The sequence below is a fragment of the Diadema setosum genome, chromosome 13, assembly GCF_964275005.1.
Source record: "Diadema setosum chromosome 13, eeDiaSeto1, whole genome shotgun sequence".
Lineage (NCBI taxonomy): Eukaryota > Metazoa > Echinodermata > Echinoidea > Diadematoida > Diadematidae > Diadema > Diadema setosum.
In genome coordinates, this window is record NC_092697.1 from 1,830,195 (window position 1) to 1,845,418 (window position 15,224).

Genomic DNA, 15,224 nt, shown 5'->3' on the forward strand with positions numbered 1-15,224 from the left:
CTACTCTTGTGACAATGTCCCTGGCCAACTTTTCATAAGATTTCACAATGGCTGATCCATTTACATGCCCATCAGTTCATAGCTAGTGACGTGGTCTACCGAATAGGCCCCATCTTACTGCCTCTTTTTAACCACTTTCCATTGTCCTGGTACTACTTGGGGTGACTTTTGTGCCCTACACTGGTGCTGTGTGCTTCAGTCCATGCCTACGTGACACAGAGACGAATGAAGTAAGCAAAGTTCATTTTGTGCCACTCTACCGACAAAACTAAACTGGACAAAAAATGACACATAAGGGTGAGTTCATTGGTATATCACTGATCACAGGTTGTCATCTGTGACCCTCGACACACACACAGTTCGTTGAGAATTGATAAAAACAGTTAATTTGCACACTGCAACATGCAGATCCAACACTTTTTTTTCTTTGCCATTTGCGACGCGCAAATCGCTCAGACCACGCTCCACGTAAAAACTGCCACGCAGCTCTGGTCCAAAGTAGTGAGGCACCACCACAGACATGTAAAAAAAGGAAAGGTAATGGGCAAAATCCAATCTTCACTCTTAATTGAGCTGAATGATCACTCCTGGTAAGAGAACCCATAGCATGGAAGAACATCTCACTGAATCCAATCCTGGAGTGTAACCAATGGTGACACTTGGTGCATCTTTTCCAACTGCTCTTAATTTCTCATCTTTTCTTTCTTTCTTTTTTTTTCCATCCACATCACACACATTTTTCCCCCAGCAGAGCAGTCGAATGCATTGTCGCGCTCTCCGCTCCCAACACAGGTCCCCTGGCTGCGGCTTAGATGCTGGCTCAAGCTCCGGACCCCATTCCTCACATTGATCCAACCACGCTGGTTTCAGAATACACATTTCCTCATTTTTTTTCTTTCTCTCTCTTTTTTTTTTTTAATGCAACACCTGCAACAGGAAACTGCTGGAAGAGGGGTAAAAAAAAAAAGGCGAGCTACGTAGGGTCCCACAGGAGGCCTTTCTTACATAGTCCTATAAGGCCTTGCCATTCAGCTCTACATGCACTACAACGGGCTAGAGGCATTTTCTTGGGTAAAAAGTTCATGGGAGTGTTCTCCCTGAGCCCCAGAGGAGAGATGCCAGCTAATGGACAGAGCACAGGGCCTAGAGATGGTCTGGACGCTATCAGCATCCTCTGGTCTGGGCCAATCAGAGGTGTGGTCACGTGCTGGAGGCTTTTACAGAGAAATTAGGGTGTGGCATCATTAGTATCAATTATTATCAGTACAGCGAGAAAAAGAATATGGCGTATATTGTTCACATATACGTATAAATCTATACAAAAAGGGTGAACATTTCATTAACAAACTAACACAGAGAAAGAGAGTAGAAAGGGGGGAACGTCTAATATTTTTTGCACTGTTCAGTAACATGAACACACTCATTCTTTCACACACAAAATCATGAGTATGTGGGACAGAGTAACCCCTTTTGGGTTGACAAGAATCAAATTTTAGTAGATATAGCCCAACTATACTACTGTATTCCCACATAGCAGAATAAATTGGCAATTTTAGTCACTCCCTTGGGTTTTTCTTTTGCTGAAAAAAAAAAAAAAAAACTCTGTGAAAAACAAATAAGCAATGGACAATGACAGATTTTGTGTGATGAGCAGTTTGACTCCCACAAGAAGGAAAAAATGATATTGGGTTATGAAATATCTAACAACCAGATAAAACCAAACTACCATTACCATTCATGTGGGGCAATAAGGAAAAAAAAAAGTTTTAATAAATCCTACTCCCGACATAAACACAGACATGTTGAGCATGTGTTTGAACTGAGCCACTTGTTTCAGATTCTCATCCTACTTCAGACAGCCTTTCTTATGTTTTCCTATCTTCCACTTTTGTGTTTTTACTTTAGTAAGACCCAGTGATTAAGCTGACATTATGGTGCTTCTAACCAGAATGTGATCATCCCCTTTAACCAGTGGGTTGGCAAGGCACATGTCCCATCACACAACGACACATAATGCATACATAGAAGTTGTGAGAGAGAATGGAAGAAGCGATCGGACAAAGAGAAACACAGAAGTACGCTAAAGTTGGATGGGAAGCAAAAACCAGTCGCATGCACTACTTTGGACATTACGCCATGAACATGCAAGTACTCTACCCGCCAATTCTTGGGTCATTTGCTATTTGATGCAGTTTTGGGAGATTAAAAATGAAGAAATGACTTCTCTAAAATGCCCTTATGAATGTGAAACATATTTGTCACTGGAAAAAAAAAAAAAAAAAAGAGCCCTCCATGTCAGTCCAAGCTAAAAGGTAGCAAGTCTGCTTTAAAATAAGAGAACTGATAAAAGAAAACAAAAATCCCATAAAATAATCATTGATGATTTGGCACATCAGAAATTTTTATAGTTTAACTTGGATTATATGCCTTCATACATTTTTATATCTCAGAAGTATCCATCATGACTATCATAATAGACTAATATAGCAATGCCACATACTGTCACACAGTCTGTTGGTAAAGCACTAAATTGCATCTGCAAGCTACCAAAAAAAAAAAAAAAGGTTATTCATATGACGGTACTATCAAAGACCGTACACTCCATAACATGGTCAACTCTCAGTCGAAAAGTGAAACGCTGCCGCTTGGAATTGTGGGATTTTTAAGGAGTGCGCCAACTAGCATTGAGTGGGAATAGTTTTCATATGAGCTGTACTTTCCTGATATGTTTCTGTAGGACCAAGACGGGCTGAGACAGGAAAGACGGAATTTTCTGTAAAGAATCATGAGTAAACCTAAGAATTGGTGCAGTGCATTAAACTGCATCAATAGCTACACCAAACCATCAGCAGAATTATCATTATTCGATTTCCAAAAGACTGTGTACAGCGAGTTTTCGTCTCACATCTCTGGTCAAAGCGAGCGGTCGACTCGCACACAGCTCACTCAGCTCCGCTCGCAGGTTGCTACACACTCGCTATGACTGTGCATGTCCACAAATTATTGCGAGCTGCCTTTGCAAAAGGCTAACGCTTGTTCGATCTATACCTGCTCAACGCTAGCGGGCTGCAGCCACTTCTGTTTCACCAGCAGCCGTGTAAAATCGGGAGAGTTGATCACCTTATGGAGTGTACAATCTTTGGTACTACTGAGCTTTGTCGTAAGTTTGCCCAAACTTGTAGGAGGACTCTATGTTTGAAATTTAGGATCCACGCCCACTTTGAGCGACCCTGACTGAATCAGAAATTGAGCTGACCCTTTCTGCTGGACCCAAAATCATGAAGCTTGACCGAAATAACGAAACATGATCCCCCAAGGTTGAGGGATGTAAATGAAAACACAGAAGAGGGTGTAAGGGCAATAGGATGTGAAGAGTCTTTGTAGGACTATCTGGTTGTTCTCACTCAAATCTCGGCTTGGGCGTTGACCTCGGCACGAGGCGGTGGCCGCTCTCCTCGCGCCGCCGCCGAGCCGCCCGCAGAATCTCCACGACGTCGATGTTCTCGTCGCGTGGGAACAGACGGCAGAGGCTTTCACCGCACTTTGGCTCAATTTCCTATGGGTAGTTCAGAGTGAGAAGGAAACATACATTAGTGGATATGCAAGTCTTTGAAATATCAAACAGACTCTACATTCCATTCACTGTGTTTAGTTTCTTTGTAGCTTAACAATTAAAGAGAACCCAAACCCGCAGAGCAATGTGGATTGAGTGAAAGGAGCAACGTTAGGAGAACACATCAGTGAAAGTTTGAAGAAAATCAGACAATTGATGCAAAAGTCATGAATTTTTGTAGTTTTGGTGTTGGAACCGCTGGATGAGGAGACTTCTAGAGGTTATGACGTATTAGTGAACAACAATAAAAAGAAAATATAATAAAAGGGAATTCCACAAAAATAACGAAAGAGCATTTGACTAACCGCTTTCAGAAAGCAAGGGGAATAATTGCTATCCTTAACGTATGTCAGTATCAAGTTGACGGAATATGTAATTTTCATGAAAAATAAATTTTTGTGGAATTCCCTTTATATTTCGATCAAAATTATACAACTGAACTCATAATATTTTACTCTTACTTATCAGACTAACTTATATTTGGACTGGATTTCCCCTTTAATTGTAGGGCACACATGCTACCCATCAAACTAACGCTTCAGCGAGGAGACTTGACTGCTCACCTGACCGTCACGGCCGATCTTGACCGGCTTGTTGTCATTCCAGCTGTTGTAGAGGTGTGTGGTCTTTGTGAATGGCAGTTCATGTCTACGGACAGTGGGGAGTCACACAATGATATTTTTAAAGTACTGATCACATTTTTCCTTTATCACTGAAACGACAACTTATGTGGGTTGCTATGAATTTCCCATACATTTTACTTACATTACTTTTAATATAGGTCTTATAAATAGCCAGTGGTTAAAATTTCACATACAGCTCATTCATAGAACAGAAATTTGTGTAATTTTCACCCTCTTTGGTCATTCTAAGTTCATTCTATTTTAATTCACAAAGCAAGCAAAATAATATCTATTAAATAACAATCTGTAATTTAAAAAAAAAAAAGCACAAATTGCAGCAAACTCTTAGAAGAGGTTCCATGACATTTGCTCCTGCAACAATTACTCCCATGGAATATCTGTATGCTAAGCCAAACATAAATTCTGCCCACAAACATAATCTTAACTTCAATCCTAATTCTCACATCGAACTAAACCTAAAACCATATCACAACCCAAACCCAAACCCCAAGTCCTTGCAGAAAATAAGACCGGAGCAATAGTCGAAAGAGCAAATGTCATGTCATTCTAAAAGACTGCAACACTCAAGCGTAAGGCACAGGCATTATATTCCACCACTGTGAGCACATTATGTATGTGCCTTATTAGAAGCAGACTGGGAGTTATTGCAACTGATCAACAAATTGCCCTACATCAACATAAATAAGCATTGAATTGATCAGTGTTTTAGTAGTAGTAAGGACAAAAGAAATCATGGACATACATACTTGGGAGGGATTCGAACCTATGACCTCCTGATGTCCGGACAGGCATCATCTCCACTAGACCACACAGCTTCCGCCCGAAAGCAAGTGGTCGTTCTAATCCTTGTAGTTTGCATCATTATCATCATCATCATCATCATCATCATCATCACTACTACTACTGCTACTACTATTATTATTTCATTTTACTTTACATCGATGTAGGGCAATTTATTAATAAGTTGCAATAAAAACTACTCAACAGAAGAATCTCATGAATTTGAAGACTGGGAGTTCTCACTCCATGTCCGTTGGTGTGACAGTACCTGGTAATCCAGTCGACTTTGAAGACGCCTCCAAGGATAGAGCGGTTCATGCCGCTCGGGAGCACCCAGTTGACCGACTGACCGTCTCTGCGAGACTCACCCCTCATCCTTGCAAACCCTGTCAGTGAAAATGTTCCAAAAAATGCCACAGAGAAAGAGAGAAAGAAGATAAGATATGCAAGATGTCTCTAAAGGATAGTATAGTTTTTGGTTGAGGTGGGAGAATCAGATTTTAACTTTTTGTGAGATGATAAGAAACCTCTTATGAAATATAAAAGAGCACACAATTCCAGGGGGAATTCAAAGTTTATTTGATGAAAATCGGTTTTAAAATGGCCGAGATATAAAAAAAAAACACAGAAAAATAAAGTGGTCCTAATAAAAGATGAGTCCTACCTTATATTAGGACCTCTTTGTTTTCAACATTGGATGACTAAAAAGTGTTTTTTTCCTTATATTTTGTAGATGAAGCTTACCTTGGAACTTGCCACTCTCCTTGACTGAGAAAATGAGCAGAATGTTTCTGGACTCCCGGAATGCCTGGTTCAGGCGCTGTTCATTGTAGGGCAAGGTCGACCATACACCCTGTACAATCAGAGAATGCAAATGACCGCTGAGTTAACCTGTTAAGGCGAGTCGCGAGTATACTCGGGCAAGTGTCTATGGGAAATGTGTCTTGTAGCAAAATTAGCCTGTCCTCAACAGGTTACAGGAGTAAAAGAAAAAAAGAAGAAATATTACAAAAGGTTACATATTGCTGATCTCATGTCCAACTATCACAATAAATGCAATCAGCTTTCTTCACACATTGCTAACTTTCCCTCATCCCCCCATGCATAAAAGACATATTCCATGCTTTAGCGCCTTGAGCATTTAATCAGAGTGGAGAATGGCACTATAGAAATTGTATGTATTACTATTATTATTACTCACTGAGGTGAACAGAATATGCAATACATGTTCCATTAAAAATGATGAGCCATGATCATTCATTCATTTATTTGGCAAAAATGTTAAACAAAATAAGACATAACAGAGAAGCACATTACATCTTTTGCATTCCTGTAGTCATGTGTTAAGTTTTTACGAAAACGTTGTAAGGGAGTGGCAGCTCAATAAGCCTATCTTAAAGGTCCTGTTTACCTAAGAGAGGAGTGATTTTAAAAATGTTCAAGATATTACTATTGATGCATACGTGTAGATTAGTTGTACCACAAAATATCCTACCATATAAATTTTTTTCAGTAACGCCTATATGGACATATCACCATTTTTCTCATTAAACCATAACTGTATACAGTTTAGTCTGGAAACATTTTTATCATAACTATTGTTGACATTTTGTGTATCTATCGATACTTATCATCGATTTTACTAATTAAAATTTTTACATTGGTTGTTTCTATCTGTAACTCACATTATAGAACTATTTTGAAGCACTAATGCTGGGTTTTCACACAGCCTTTCTTATGTTTTCCTATCTTCCCCTTTTGTGTTTTTACTTAAGACCCAGTGATAAAGCTGACATTATGGTGCATCTAACCAGAATGGGATCATCCCCTTTAACCAGTGGGTTGGCAAGGCACATGTCCCATCACACAACGACACATAATGCATACATCATCACAAGTGCCATCATCACAAAGGCAGCATCTATGTCTTGTTTGAACATTAAACAATGAAAAAAAAATATCCCTGATACACTTACCCTTGAAACATGATGCAAACAAACACTCACAAAATAGGCAAACTTTGCCTAAAATTGGGTTTGAAAAAATTAAAGCCTTTTTTTTTTCTTTTTTTTTTTTGGGGGGGGGGGGGGGGGGGTAAAATGCCTGGGATGTTCTTGGAGGCTTTGACATTACCTTTGCCTTGGCCAGGGCAATGTTTTCGTGGTTGTTGCTCTTTATGAGGAAGTAGCGGGCGTCCCTGAAGAGGTACTTCATCTTCGCCGTCTGATCTGCTGAAGAAACGAACATTCAAATCACATTAAAAGCGGCTCTTCTCCTAAACTGTCACAATCCTTCATGTGTATATCACTGGGGAGAGGTACAGTGTAGGCTTGTTGAAAACAGCCAGCATTCATTGCAGCATTCAAAGGATATTGGATACGCCAAATATTTCGAGGTTTTTATTTTCACAAATTTCAAGAGTCAGGTGCTATTCACAAATTAAAAAAAACACAAAAATATGATTCACAAAAAATTAGACTCGATAAATATATGGCGTATACAGTAGATATGAGGAAGTACACTCAACATTTGCACCAACATTAACCTGTTGAGGACTGTTTGATTTTGCTACAACACGCATTTCCCATAGACACCTGCCCCAGTATACTCAGGACTCGTCCTCAATGAGTTTAGCTTTGAGAGTGCAATTCCACACTAGGTTCAACACAGTTAAATATGATCAACAAAATGGCACGGTTCCATTAAAATCAGTCTTTAAACAGGAAAGTGATATTACAGGTCTTTATGTTTTAATGCTGACACAAAGAAATGGCAGCAGAAGCAAACAGATACATGCAAATCAGGGGCACGTTTCATAAAACTTGTCATCGGTGACAACTGACACATTTCTATGACAAATTTTCTCTCCGCCAATCAGATGCCAGGATTTCAGTAGCTTGTCACATCTATGACAACTTGTCACTGATGACATGTTTTATGAAACGGGCCCCTGGTCCCAAGTCCTCCAAAGACTTAACACACATATCATCACAATTCTAATGACATGAATCAAAATGTGTATAAACTTGATGCTGAACAATGTACATGTGTTTATTTGTTCATTTGTTTTTCTTCATGTGATGTCACTGACCTGGGATAACTTCTCGTATAGATGATGACATCTTGGATCTCTTACTGCTGTCTGCTGTTGGACAAATGAAAATGAACACACAGTGGAAGACTCATGTTGAATTGAACAAAAGCAGTTTTGATGTTTTGGATTAAAGGAACACATCAATGCAAAGACATTCCTTGTCTCTAAAGATAAGTCATCATGTGAAACTTTAATACGACCATGATGCTATGTACAACCGACAAACTGTCACTAGTAGGAGGCAATTCTTTTCAAATGCTTTATACAGCATTGTAGTACATTCTTCAGTGTACTTTCGTGCCTTTTTTCCAAAATGTCCTCCATTAGTTTTCCAGAATGTCCTCCACAACAAGTTTTCTTATCGGCACATGAAGGATATCAAGTTTTGACCTACATCTACCTAACAAACATTGCAGCAAATATTTTGTCTTGCCTAAATTTATCTTGCCTTTCCAAAACTTACTTCTTCTTCTTTCTTTCTTTTTTTTCTCTCTCTCTCTGTTTCTCCTGCTCTGCTCAGTTTATGAGTATATGGTATACAAAAAATGATGACAATAAGAAGGTTGACAGATTAAACGTAAAGTGGAAATATAGGTAATCTACTTATCACTAAATTACTTCTGCAAAAAATGGAACTTTTGTTACCTTCAGAGTCAGAGTCATGCTTTCCTTCATAGACGATAGGAGAGAACTGTCTTTTCCTGTCCTCTCTCTTTTTCTGTTGACCCTCATTGTCGCTTTCATCTAAGGATAACCAGGAAAGAGCGGAAAGAAGAGGTCGCGTCATTACAAGGAGCATAATATGCACATGTACGTTCAAACAACATCCCTCTGTTGTATTTTTGTGTAATTTTTGTTTCCAAAAACTTTCAAAAATTTGCCACATCCTCACTGGAGGATTTACTGTAAAAGTTATGAAACTTTCACGAATTTCGCAAGGAGCCAAGATTCGCAAAAGCAAAATGCATGTGAAGGTTCTTGTCTACACCAATTACTCAAAAGCTTCATGCTGCAAATGTTTCTGGATTTACAGTACCCTCGACACAAATATATTTCAAATGAAAATAAATACTCAAAAGTTACAAATTTTAGAGAAAAGTAGTGTCAACTTACACAAATTGTACAATTGTCATGATACCTGGGAATCTTTAGGGTGGCATCTGGCCAGTATCTCATTCTCTATCTTGCTACAAAAGTGCATTTTGCATATATATCATTAGGTTTGCACATGCAATGTGATTAAATGTTCACATGCATGACATGTTCTAAAAAAGGTTTTGCATGAATGGTAAATGTGAAGGTGAATCCAAAGAAAAAATGTTAAGACAGACTCACTGTCACCGACTTGACTCTCTGAGCTACTGGAGCTGGCTTCGCTCCGGACATCAAAGGAGTCATTGAAGTCTGGCGGTTCCACGTCCCCGCTTTCGTCCCCGTCCGCAGCATTGCTCATCTCCTCCTCGTTATCGTCTTCATCATCCTCATCGTCATCCTCGTCATTGTCTACATCCCTCTCGGCTGTGGATGTCTCCTTGCCCTCTTCCGCTTCCTGCCCAGCACCAGTGGTCATCTCGGCCGAGTTGTGGGCTTCCTTTCCGGGCGCCTCTGTGCATTTACGAAGTATGTTTGGGTTTTGAGGGAATCACAATTCAATAATCTCATCTTGAAAACATCTGCGTCATGTGAAAAAAAAAAAAACACAGTTAAAGGGGGTGGCTAGTAACTGATCAGTGGGAATCAGTGGGAATGCTGGGAGACGATAGTTCCAATCCTTGTGGGATTTATTTAAGAGTACACTACAGTATATATACATTGTGGGTGAAAAATTATTTGCTTCAAAATGGTCTTATATTCAAGTAATGTGCAGTTTAATGTTTCCAGGTTAGCATGCCTGTACAATGACGGGGCATTAAACGGCACATTACTTGAATATGAGACCGTTCTGAAGCAAATAATTTTCACACAACAATAGATATATAATGTACTCTTAAATGAATCCTACAAGAATTGGAACAATCATGCCCCAGCATTCCCACTGATCAGTTTCTAGCCATCCCCTTTAATGATCAACTTCTACCGAGCTGATGTTAGACAGGCACTGGTGTGACTCTTTTACCCTTTGTATACTTTGAGGGCTGACCGACACTGAAAAGCCATAGCGTTGCACACACACTGTCCAAAGTCCCTGGAACGGAAAGGGTTAATATAGTGAGATTGGCTGCAAGCTTACTGGTCAGAATGTATATAATAATACAATTTTGCAATGAAGATAATGGGTATAAAATATCATATATGTCTAGGAGAAAACTCAACAGGAAAGCCATGTGAAGTAAACTCCAACATATCTAATTTATCAGGTTGGATGAACATGACAAGGTCTGTACCCACCTTCAGTGACTTCCATTTCTGTTTCTTCTTCCTTCTTCACCTGAGAACATCACAAAAATATGATAAGAGGCCATTATTGAGGTTAAACATTTTCTTTTCCATTTCTCACACATTCATTAACCACATTCTGGTCTACCATTTACCTGGAATTGCCAGACTTGAGCCCTTCCAAGTCCAGATCATTTTGCCAACTAATCTCTACAAAATAAATGCACAGGACTGATATATGAGATAATCTGCTATCATAAATAAATAAGAAAAGATACAAGTAGAAATAAAATATGCAACTGTAACAGTGATTATTTTCAAATATTACTAACATTCTTACAGTAGCAAAGTTTACTGAAATAAAATGCCTCAAACCAGGGTTCGAAATTGGCGATGGTCCGCTGGCCATTGGCCACCCGAAATCACGTCAGACTAGCTAAAAATCGTAAAATTCTGAAGTTACTAGTCCGTCTGGCTAGCCAAAATATTGCTACAGTGTCAAAATTGATTCTAAGTAGTCCGCCTGGCTAGTTAAAAAAAAAAAGTTCAGTGCGACCCCTGCAAACACACTTTTTTTTTTTCCCCCAACACAGCTCATTCATCAGTGGTCTGAGTAGTGGCAACAACAATAAAATGACATAATTTAGAAGATATAAGGTGTAAGGTATACCATACACTGGAGGAAGGCTTACAGAAAGACAGATAATGGACAATGAGAGACTAATGAACATTGGAAATTTTGAAAGGAAAATGACAGAAAAAGAATACACAGACAAGTTTGGAAAGAAACAGGGATTAAGAAGCCAAGTTGAGGGAGAGTGACTTTTAAGAAAGGTCTTTTCCGTTTCAACAAATCTGGAATTCATTTCAAATTGGCTGAAAAAAAAAAAAAAAAAAAAATCTGTTTCGCCACAGGCCTTGTACCTGCATTAAAAAAATAAAAAATAAAAAAAAATAATAAAATAAAATTACATTCATCACATCTACATTTCCTGTATTTTGTCTGTTTTCTACAACTGCATGAACTTATAGTCCCTACGAGACACTGGAAGGCAAGGTATACAAATTATGTGTCTTTTCTACTGAACTCAGCCTCCTAAAAACAGCTACCTTTGCCTCCTCTTTCTTTTCTGCCACTGTCACTTTCGGTGTCTTGGGGCTGTTTTCTGGCTTGGCCTGCGACTGATCCAAAGACTGCGCACTGTCTGTACCAGTGGTTGCCCTGGCTGCGTCACTGCTGGAGTCTTTAGCTGGCGCTGCCTTCTTCCCGGTCTTTGCTGCCACAACAGTCTTCTTGGCTGAGGCTGGGCTCCCAGAGGTTGCTGCTTTCCCAGCCACCTGCTTGGTAGTGGTCTGCTTTGCAGCAGTGGAGCCAGAACTTCCGGCTGCTTTTGGCTTGACAGGCACCTTCTTAACAACCTTCTTCTTTGTTGTTGGCGTGGCAGTGGCTGAGGCTGGCTGTGGCTTTGTGGAAGTGGGGGTTGCAGCAGCTGAGGATGCTGGGGTGGGGGTAGAAGCTTTCTGCCCGTTGGTGGCTTGAGCTGTTGGCGTTACATCCTCCTTCGCTGCAGCTGTGGGTTTGGGGGCTGGGGCCTGGGCATTAGGTGTGGTTGGCTTCTTGACGACTTTGGCCTGCCCAGGGGACTTAGTAGGTTTTGTAACCTTCTTTGGAACTGGAAGAACAGAATTTGGGAAAAACAAAATAATCTGGATGTTCATCACGAAAGCAGTATGATGCAACAACAACAACAAAATGGAAAAAAGAAGCTTGTTGCATGTGTACATGGCACAGTGTAGTTAATCAGGGATTGATACTTTTTTTTAAAATACTTTTCTTTGGTTGCCCATTTTTGCCGCTAAAATCATTAAATTTAAAAAGGTTGGTGGCCTGAAAAAGAAATGCAGAGGTGCTAAATGAAAGGAAACACAGCAATCAATTTTTAATCTTAGTTGCTTGATTGGGCCACCAAAAGACAGGCTTTTTTAAATATTTGGGGCCCGACACCAATTTTTAGTAGCCCAGGGCCACCATCAATGTCAATCCCTGTTAAACTTTGTTTATTTGTGACCAACCATGCAGCTCAAAAGTTAAAACTGTTTGTATGAGAGGCAACTGCCTCTAAAATACATATTTTAAAATCTGCATTCTACCTCAACCATATACGACATACTGGTACATGGACACTGCCTACACAAGACATAGATTTGAAACTTTTCCTATTAAAACAGATGAATAAGTATCCCACTGACCAAATACTGTACAAGCATTAATGAAATTCAAACAAATGTTAAGTTAAAATCCAGTATATAATATGTTAGATCAAAAACTTTATTGTACACAGCATTTTCAATTAAAACCCTCACAGATATCAAAAAGAATGTAAGTGTTAAATGGTCCCGACTTGTAAGACTCGAGTCAGTGGTAGAGTCTTGCGTCGAGGGGGTTTGGTTAAACCCGCCAGCTTTGCAGACACTACAGCAAATAAAACTAAAGGGGAGGGGCAAGGACCTTTAAAACTCACCAACTTTCTTGGCAGGCGTTGTGGTCTTCACTTCTTCAGCAAAGTCATCATCCATGGGTGCCATGATGTCACTCAATACATTGACTACATCTGCATCTTCTCCCACTGTCAAAGAATAAAGAACAGAACTGTTGAACATACAAAATTATATACATAACTAAGGAAAGGAACCCCCTTCCCTGAATGGTGCTTCCGAGATTCTGTATAAACAGATAGACCTAGGCTAACAAACTTAGAACTCACAGTTCTACACTAGCAATACATATCATAGACATAGTATAGTGCAGTGCCAGTAGATCTACATCGATGTCTAGGTGCTACTACTGTACGAGCTGAAATTTTCGCGTTCAGATATTTTCGCGAATTGGTACTTCGAGGACATTTTCGCGTGTTGTTAATTTCGCGGTTGCGAGGGTCTAACTGAACTTACTTATTTGCACGTTGTTATTTTCGCGTGTTGTTATTTTCGCGATTCAAAGGCGATTCGCGAAAATAAAACCACCGCGAAAATTTCAGCTCGTACAGTAGATTATAGAAGGGTTAGGTCCTATTAACCCCGGGACGCTCCGTGTACACAGTTACACACTGTGGGAGCGTCCTGAGTCAATAGAGTGCTATATCGGTAAGCTTGAAAAACATACACAGTCTGTCACAGATTTTCGCGCCTCCTTAAGTTTCGAATTTCACTAGAAAAAAACTTACTTTTATAGTATACATAAGATTCTTATCTAATTCCTACCATACGTTCACCTTGTTCTTGTTCACACTGGTCCAATGATCTTGAAAAAAACATTTTTTTTACAGGTCCATCTCCTGCTCCCCATCCCATTCACCATTTTCGAAATCAGTATGCAGTACACTGCGCACGTAAATATTCATGTGCTGGGCGGAGTCGCAATGCTTTTAGCCTTCTGACAAGGCCTGCGCGCGCCTACCCACCCAGAAAGCAACGCAATATACTATACAGCGAGAGGGTTTGCCACAACAGTATGATACGGCCTTGCCATAAAGCTACAGCTGTACAGATGAATTGACGGCCAGCGCATGCGCACAAGTTTCAAATCCATTGACTATATAAGATGTCGTTCTCCCAAGTTCCTTTCGACCGAGTCGTATTTAACTCATCAATTCGAGCAGAAATGGAATATTGGCAGGACCAAAAGTTGAACGCAGTCAGTCTTCAACATTATAACTTCACCTGTAAGTCTTCATATTACAGAATTTTTGCGATTTCATATTGATATGTAGGCGCTATACTTCGCCTGTCATGATCATATCTGCTACAATGCGCAGCCCCAACACTGTGTGTTGGGGCTGGTCGCAGTTAAGGTCCTATATACATTTAAACAATAGTCTTATCACAAGTCAGGCAATGTGTGTGAATATGGATCAAATTTCTGAGCTTCTGAGCTTCATAGCTAATTTACATTGATTGCACTCTTGCAGGCACTTTGTTATATGTTATTGTTACATGCTGTGACTACAGACAGTGGCGTCTACGTCCAACGTTACAGCGCAGTGCACTATTGTATGCATTACTCGCCACGGACATCCCTGTTGCTTTTTTTATGTTGCTTTCCGGTTTTCGCTTGATCAAATCAATACATTCTACCTGATTAACGGTTTAACGAACCTCTACCTTTCTCCTGTGTCGCCTCGGACATGTCTATCCCCAAAGTTGACTATACCCCCGCGGATATTTGAGCTCTTTCGAGTCCTGTAGAGAAAATATTTCACGTTTGATCGTAGAGTCTCGCAAAATTTCCAGGTCGGCTTCGTGATCCTTGGGTGAGCATGCGCGTACAAAGACGCGGACGGACGTGTGTGTCGTGTATGTATGTGATGATACGTGAGTGTGTATAGTGCATGGATCACGGATAAGCCTCAGTCAGATTTTAGAACAGCATGCATGCTGCAGAACAAACGACGCGTCATAAAATGCGCAAAGGGAAGACTACGATTTGCCCCCTCAACGTTCGAACACAGTCAGTACATGATGTTGTGGGGTCCATATAGTCGAATTTTCTATGACTAACTTATCCCAATCAAAGAAAGTTTACAACACCTGCTTTATCCAGACAAAATACAATATATCGGAGATATATCGGATATGTAATGTATATGTGTAGCATGGTCGTACGCGTACGCAGGATTTTTTTTTCTCTTGTAGGGAGAGAAAAACATGTTTAAACTTG

General features: G+C 40.0%; 1 protein-coding gene across 4 annotated transcripts; it reads right to left on the minus strand.

Moving 5' to 3' along the window:
• Positions 1–973: 973 nt before the first annotated feature.
• LOC140236855 (uncharacterized) lies at positions 974–14,806 on the minus strand. Of its 4 annotated transcripts, none has more exons than XM_072316795.1 (13): positions 14,669–14,806; positions 13,030–13,134; positions 11,618–12,180; positions 10,520–10,559; positions 9,467–9,736; positions 8,777–8,875; positions 8,129–8,182; positions 7,171–7,268; positions 5,782–5,890; positions 5,306–5,423; positions 4,177–4,261; positions 3,405–3,556; positions 974–1,214 (listed from the first exon to the last, which is right to left on the minus strand). In XM_072316795.1, the coding sequence occupies exons 1-13, from the start codon at positions 14,691–14,693 to the stop codon at positions 974–976; spliced, it is 1,959 nt and encodes a 652-aa protein (XP_072172896.1). In that variant the 5' UTR covers positions 14,694–14,806. The 4 variants fall into 4 exon arrangements, with proteins under 4 accessions (XP_072172896.1, XP_072172894.1, XP_072172895.1 ...); XM_072316793.1 differs by having other exon boundaries at positions 8,129–8,179; positions 14,663–14,734; XM_072316794.1 differs by having other exon boundaries at positions 7,171–7,265; positions 14,663–14,734.
• Between the last annotated feature and the right edge of the window lie 418 nt (positions 14,807–15,224).

What these genes read in the sequence shown, in the direction of transcription:
- LOC140236855 (XM_072316792.1), bottom strand. Translation starts at nt 14,693, where the DNA reads ATGTCCGAGGCGACACAGGAGAAAGGTAGAG. An exon ending in GACACAGGAGAAAGGTAGAG is followed by an intron (nt 13,135 to 14,662) that starts GTTCGTTAAACC and finishes ATTCTTTGACAG; the next exon opens with TGGGAGAAGATGCAGATGTA. An exon ending in GCATGACTCTGACTCTGAAG is followed by an intron (nt 8,183 to 8,776) that starts GTAACAAAAGTT and finishes TTTGTCCAACAG; the next exon opens with CAGACAGCAGTAAGAGATCC.